At 34.6% G+C, this 7,022-nt stretch overlaps 1 protein-coding gene across 1 annotated transcript; it reads left to right on the plus strand.

Annotated features, from left to right (window-relative positions):
• Positions 1-5,983: 5,983 nt before the first annotated feature.
• On the plus strand, positions 5,984-6,397 carry LOC106873833 (SCAN domain-containing protein 3-like). The gene has a single exon (XM_014921341.1). It carries the CDS (start codon positions 5,984-5,986, stop codon positions 6,395-6,397), a length of 414 nt encoding a protein of 137 aa, XP_014776827.1.
• The last annotated feature ends 625 nt before the right edge of the window (positions 6,398-7,022 follow it).

Below are 7,022 nucleotides of genomic sequence, written 5' to 3' on the forward strand. Positions count from 1 at the left end.
TTTCCATGACCCTCATTATTAATACACATTCACGTGTTAACAGGATATTCCATATATTCCAAATTAGAGGAGCTAATTTCAAGTGGACAAGTTAATTTAGGTGAAGATAAAGCTGATCTTTGCTCATAAGGGATAACTATGGATGTTTCACTTTATTAAACCTCATCAGCATAATATAATCTGATTGAAGTTGCTTGATCAGTTGACAGATATTTTACATATAGAAAGAATAACAAATAATTTTTGTCCAAATGAATTTGCATAACTAAAATAAAATGAGGTAAAGGAAGTAAATGAAATGGACTAGTGGCTTGAAGTTGGAGAAATAAGTTAAGGATTAATAAATTGAATTTAATACACACACACACTTTAAAAGGATTTTCTTAGTTGAGAAAAGAAATTTACTACTGCAGTAATTATTAACAACATGCCCTAAGAAAAAAGGGAATAATTAAGAAGATATAATTAATGTCTCAAATTCAGATGCTTAAGAGTAAGAAAAGTCTGATCTTTGCAGGTAGTGGACAAATAACTATGAATTTGTTTCAATATATTAGAATTGATCAAGGCAGCAGGCTGGTTGAATTGTTAACATACTGGACAAAATGCTTAGCAGTACTTCATCCATCATTACGTTCTGAGTTCAAATTCAGCTGAGGTTGATAAAATAAGCACCAGTTAAACACTGGGGTTGATGTAATCACACACTCCCACCCCGAAATAGCTGGCCTTGTGCCAAAATTTGAAAGTAATATATTAGAATTGATCAGCATACTATGCTCTATTTATCAAGCCTGCTAAATCATTTAGCTTTTTCTCTTATCTTTTACTTGTTTCAGTCATTGGACTGAGGCCATACTGGGGCACTACCTCCTTGAAGGGTTTAGTTGAACAAATCAACCCCAGTACTTATTTGCTTTTAAATTTGATATTTATCCTTATTGGTTTCTTTTGCTGAACTGCTAAGTTACGGGTACATAAACAAACCAACACTGCTTATTAAGTGTTGTTAAGGGACAAACACAGACGCAAAGGCACATATATATATATATAGATTGATAAATAGATAGATATAGATAAAGAGAGAGATAACAGGTTTCTTTCAGTTTCCACTGATCAAATCCACTTGCAAGGCTTTGGTCACATATTTTTATATTTGTAAAAATTAATTATCCAATTATCTTTTGCTTGTCTTTCTCCAACTCTGAGGGAAATTTTTATTGATTAAGAAGTTTTGCATACAGCAATATGACACTTAAATATTTTTATGCATTCTTAGTCTGGGTTGACTTCCAAAATATTCATGATATTTCTATATTCTTTTACTTTTCTCAGACACTGGACTGTGGCCATTCTGCGGGCACCAATTTTCCTGTGCCTATTTATCTCAGATCTAATAGGATATAGATCCTGATATTATCAATATTTGTTTGTTTGTTTGTTAGTTTATTTCAGGCAACACATTTTATGCCATGCTGATGAAATGCCTTTGAATAAGTTCGGGCATTTATTTGCTTCACAAGAAATTCACATATAGGATTTCCTCTACATTTCATTGGCTGAACTGAACCTTATTATCATTTAGAAGTCACCTTATATTTGACCATACTTAACTTTCTATAGTAAACAGTTTTCATATCTTCCTTGTTCAATCAATCACGACCAGCTTTTGTGTTCAGAACTTTCCATTAATACACATTCACATGTTAACAGGATATTCCATATGTATTTTTATTTTGTTGTATTTCAATTGGCTGTTTCTGTGACTTTCACTCATATCTATTAGTTCTATATGTTCTTTGTCCTCCCTTCACAAAATTTGTCACACAAAATTAAATTTCAAAAGCATAGTTATTTTTTTTTTTTTTGCTACACTTTTTCCTTTCACATTGACTTAACTCCTGCTACTATTTATACTGAGCACAGGCATGGCTGTATGGTTAGGAAGTTAGTTTTATAATCACATAGTTTGGGGTTTAATCACACTACGCAGTTCCTTAGGCAAATACATCTAATACATTAGGATTAACTTAGCGCCACATAGCAACAACAACATTCCCAACAGACTACATATTAATCAGCTTTGACTCATCATACAGATAGTTGTATAGTGACAAAACTCTGATTAAGAAGATTACTGCCAGAGATCTAAATTTTGAAGTCATTATTAATTGCCCTTTATATACTAGATGCAACAATAGCTGCCATCATCATCGTCATCATCGTTTAACGTCCGCTTTCCATGCTAGCATGGGTTGGGCGATTTGACTGAGGACTGGTGAAACCAGATGGCTACACCAGGCTCCAATCTGATTTGGCAGAGTTTCTACAGCTGGATGCCCTTCCTAACACCAACCACTCAGAGAGTGTAGTGGGTGCTTTTATGTGCCACCGGCACGAAGGCCAGTCAGGCGGTACTGGCAATGACCACACTCAAAATGGTGTATTTTACGTGCCACCTGCACAGGAGCCAGTCCAGGGGCACTGGCAACGATCTCGCTTGAAAATCCTTTCACATGTCATGGGCACAAGTGCCAGAAAGGCGATGCTGGGCACAGGTGCTATCCTGATTTTGCAAGCTGAGTTTCGTGTCCAATGAAAGAGACGACATTGGCATGGGTGCCAGTCGTTGAAGTGGTTATGAAATTCACATTGTAATTATGTTATTTCAGGCTCAATCTCCACTGTTCAACATTACAGCTTGAACAATTAGCTAATAGTCAAATGAATTTGCTTGACTCTTCAGCATTTAAAGCAGCCGTATCCAGCCCAAATATTTTACCTATTTTATGTTATTTTATGTTAAAACTGATCAGATATAACTTCTCACACCTACAACGTCATTCTAAAAAATATTCAAATTCATCATTAAAGTCTCAATACTTCAAGATAATGCATGATTAATTTAAAACAACTTGAATAAATAATCAATACTTTTGACAAAAAATTCAGAATGCTAATGGGTTAAGTGAGAGTTGTGGTTTCAAATACCACAGAAGATAGAAAATGCTCTTTTAACCAAACTGCTGATTCTTATATAGCATGAAATACTTTAAAACATGATAAAAAGGTATTACTTGATTAGAGAGCATAAATCCTCAATAGTTTAGAAATTAAACATTTAACTCTTTAGCATTTTAGTTTCCACTAAACAGCCATAAAAACAGGCTTCTTTTCAGGAGTGACAAGATTCTGTAAGCAAGCTTGCATGGAAAACAAACATAGGAATAGAAATAACTGCCTGAGGAGTTATTACTTAGAGGGGTACTTCTATTGATACTTTAATATTCAGATTTCTCTGCCAAACGTATTGCATATTTATTCACATTATTTTGAAGTAAACACACATTATTTTGTAGCTTCAAGATTTCAATAGTGTGTTTGTATATTTTTAGAATGACATTGTAGGGTAGGTATGTGTGTGTGGTTGGATATGGTTAGTTTTAACAGATAGAATATTTGGCCTGGATATGGCCAGGTTAAATGCTGAAGTGTCAAATATGAAACAATCTAAGAAATTTTCTTTCTGCCTTGGGTATGGTATACTGTGCACTTTTCGAAGATATGTTTTAAACATGTAATTTTAAATACGATAGTGTTTTAGATGCATACATACTTGCCTCTGTGTGTGTGTGTGTGTGTGTGTCATAGCTTCCCAAAGTGGGCAATCTCATCCACTGGTGGGCGATTTCAACTTACAGGTAGGTGATGGGCGAATTTCTAGAAAATGGTGGGTGATTTGAGATTTTGGTGGGCGATATGAACATTTTGTGGATGACAATGAAATTTCAGAAATTAAGTCTGCATTTACTGATATCTAGGCATGCCTAGAATCAGGATGCTCTTTTATCATTTTGACTTGTTTATCAATCGAATATTTTTGTCACAGTCATTGCGATGGTTGTCATGTGTGCTAAAAATAGCAGCCAAATAGGCTTAGGCCTTAAATCACACTCCACCCCAATTTTTTTTTTTTTTTTTTTTTTTTTTTTTTTTTTTTTTTTTTTGCTATAATTGTATGAAGTCCCACGTATAGAATTCAAATTCGCAAACATTTTCTGAAGATTAAAAAAATAAAAAAGATATGAGCAGTTAAATGTTGTGCGTAATTCTATGGGTTCGTGTCAAAACACAAGTGCTATTTTCAGGATGCTGACAAAATGTGCAATCATGCACAAAATGACAGCTTTGAAATCGTGTTTCTTGACTGGGTAAAAATGATCAAACTTTAAACCTCAGTAGCGTGTTGAATGTTTATACTGAGGAAAGGGAATAAATCCAAACAATAAATAATCACTACTGTACTGTCAACAAATTTTCTTGACTGGAGGCATCAGTAAAGTGAAAATGTGAAAACAAATTTCTACAGATGGCATCAGAAAGGCAGTATGGTATTCCCAAAGAGAAGTCAATAGAGAAAAGTCAGATGACACGTCCTTACTGGAACAAATACGGATCTAGTTCGTTTGGTTGCCAGCATTTCAAAAATTAAAGTTTATCGAAAATCTTAAAGTTTGGCACATTAATGTACCTTTTCAACTTTTTCCAGAAAAATGTTTTTAAAAGTTTTTTCTGGAAAAAGTTGAAAACTCCAGCAATTTAACTTGGAAAGGTACATTAATGTGCCAAACTTCAAAATTTTCGATAAACTTTAAATTTGAAATGCTGGCAGCCAAACGAACTAGATCCATATTTGTTCCAGTAAAGAAGTGTCATCTGACTTTGCTCTATTGACTTCTTCTCTTTGGGAATACCATACTGCCTTTCTGACACCATCTGTAGAAATTTGTTTTCACATTTTCACTTTACTGATGTCTCCGGTCAAGCAAATTTGTCGACAGTACAGTAGTGACTATTTATTGTTTGGATTTATTCCCTCTCCTCAGTACAAACATTCAACATGCTACTCCAGGAAACTAGTAAACAGGAGAATGGCAAGTTAATTGTATTGCTTGTTACTAAGTCTGGGAAGTCTCACACAATTGGAGAAACATTACTTTGTCCAGTGATCGAAGAAGTTTTGCCAACCGTTATGCACGAAAAACCCGATAACATTATGAAGAAGATCTCACAATTTCTTTATGCATTGATGGAATGGCCAATGATGTCAAACATCAGTTCATTAATATTCTCCAGCGTTCTGAATTTTCTATACAAGTGGATGAGTCAACTGTTGTGGACAATCAATGTTTGATGATGGTATATGTTTGGTATTTCGACGAAGACCTTCAATCTTGTGAGGAAATGCTGTTCACAGAGGAATTAGCGCTTGATTCAAAAGGTGCAACTATTTTTCACACTCTCAAGTCTTTCCTTTTTGAACAAATTATCTCACTCAGTAATATTCTTGTCTGTGTGTCTAATGGAACTCCTTCAATGATAAAAGAAATAGGGGGTTTTCATCTCTCCTAAAGCATGAAATTTCCCACCAGATACTATCTGTTCATTGCTTGGCATACAGGCAGCATTTAGTGGAAAAAATATGAACGATAGATTGAATGATGTGCTACAGTTAGTTATCAAGACTGTGAACAAATTGAAGTTCAATCCCTTGTCTGATTGAATTTTCCATCAACTCTGTCTGAGAAATGATAAGGACCATACTAAACTCTTATACCATACTGAAGTGTGGTGGCTGTCACAAGGAAACTGTGTTTTATACTTTGTTGAACTGTTTCATATAATCATATCTTTCTATGAAGATACTCCACTATCCACTTCATTGATGGCTGCAAGGTGTGATATCTTTGTGATATATTCACAAAATTAAATGACTTGAAAAAGTTATTTCAAGGAAACAGAAAAAACTCTTGTTGATTGTAAATCATTTATCACTACCTTCATTTCGAAATTGGTGTTGTATAAGACTAACATTTCAAAATGTCAATTCCATCAATTTCCACAACTTGATTCTTTGAAAGATGAATTGGTTTATGAAGATTTAAGTACATATCACAACTAACTACAATCATTGCACGATAACATGGTGGGGCAATTTCAAGATGTTATTGTGGTGAATATTCCAAATTGGTATAGCAATCCATTTGAGGTTGATGCAGTAGATTGTGAGGATAACATTCAGGAGGAATTGATAGAATTACAAAATGACAATGACGCCACAATGCGATATCGCTGTAATGGCAAAGAAGGTTTGTGGTACCATCAGAGTATATTGAATTCCTACCCCAATATGTTGAAACATCTGAAATTACTTTTGCTTGCCTTTCCTACCTCATACCTGGTTAAATTTGGTTTTAACCATGTTGAAACTTTACTTACCCGCAAAAGAATTGGACTGGATGTGACTCACATAGTAGACTTGCGGCTAAAGTCAACAAGTTTGGAACTGAATGTATCTGCACTAACTGCATCGCACCAGACACATGGATCTCATTAAAAAGTTTTATTCTTTATCTTTATAATACAATCATTAATTATTTTTGCATTGGTAGTTCTGATCAATGGCTCATTTGAGGAAAATGAAAATCAATATAAAAGAAAGCGCAAGTTTCCAGAAGTTAATCTGTCTGTATAATATGGAGTTAATGTTAGAATTTTATTCACACTAATGGCAAAATTAAACCCACATTAAGGGATTTGTAAACAACTTCATATTTAGTCCAAATGGCACTAGCAGGGCAATGACTCTATGATATAGTGTGTGTGTCAAATGATACAAGGAAGTGGGATTCCTGGGGGATTTTATCTTGGGGAGGTTGTGTCTGGGGTGTTTTTACACAGGTAGGTGACGGAGCTGTTTTTAGCCAATCGGTGGGCGATATTGCAATTTGGCGTGAAAAGTTTGGGAAACACTGATATATATATATATATATATACATACGCACCACAGAAAGAGAGATAAATAGAAAGAGTTAGAGGGAAAAAGAGGTAGAGAAATAGAGAGAAAGAGATAGAAATAAAGAGAGAGTAATAGATATAGATACAAGAGAGAGAGATAGAGAGAGAGAGAGAGAGAGAGAGAGAGAGAGAGAGAGAGAGAGAGAGAGAGAGAGAGAGAGAGA

Source organism: Octopus bimaculoides, chromosome 7 (assembly GCF_001194135.2).
Source record: "Octopus bimaculoides isolate UCB-OBI-ISO-001 chromosome 7, ASM119413v2, whole genome shotgun sequence".
Lineage (NCBI taxonomy): Eukaryota > Metazoa > Mollusca > Cephalopoda > Octopoda > Octopodidae > Octopus > Octopus bimaculoides.

What these genes read in the sequence shown, in the direction of transcription:
- LOC106873833 (XM_014921341.1), top strand. Translation starts at nt 5,984, where the DNA reads ATGGTGGGGCAATTTCAAGATGTTATTGTGGTGAATATTCCAAATTGG.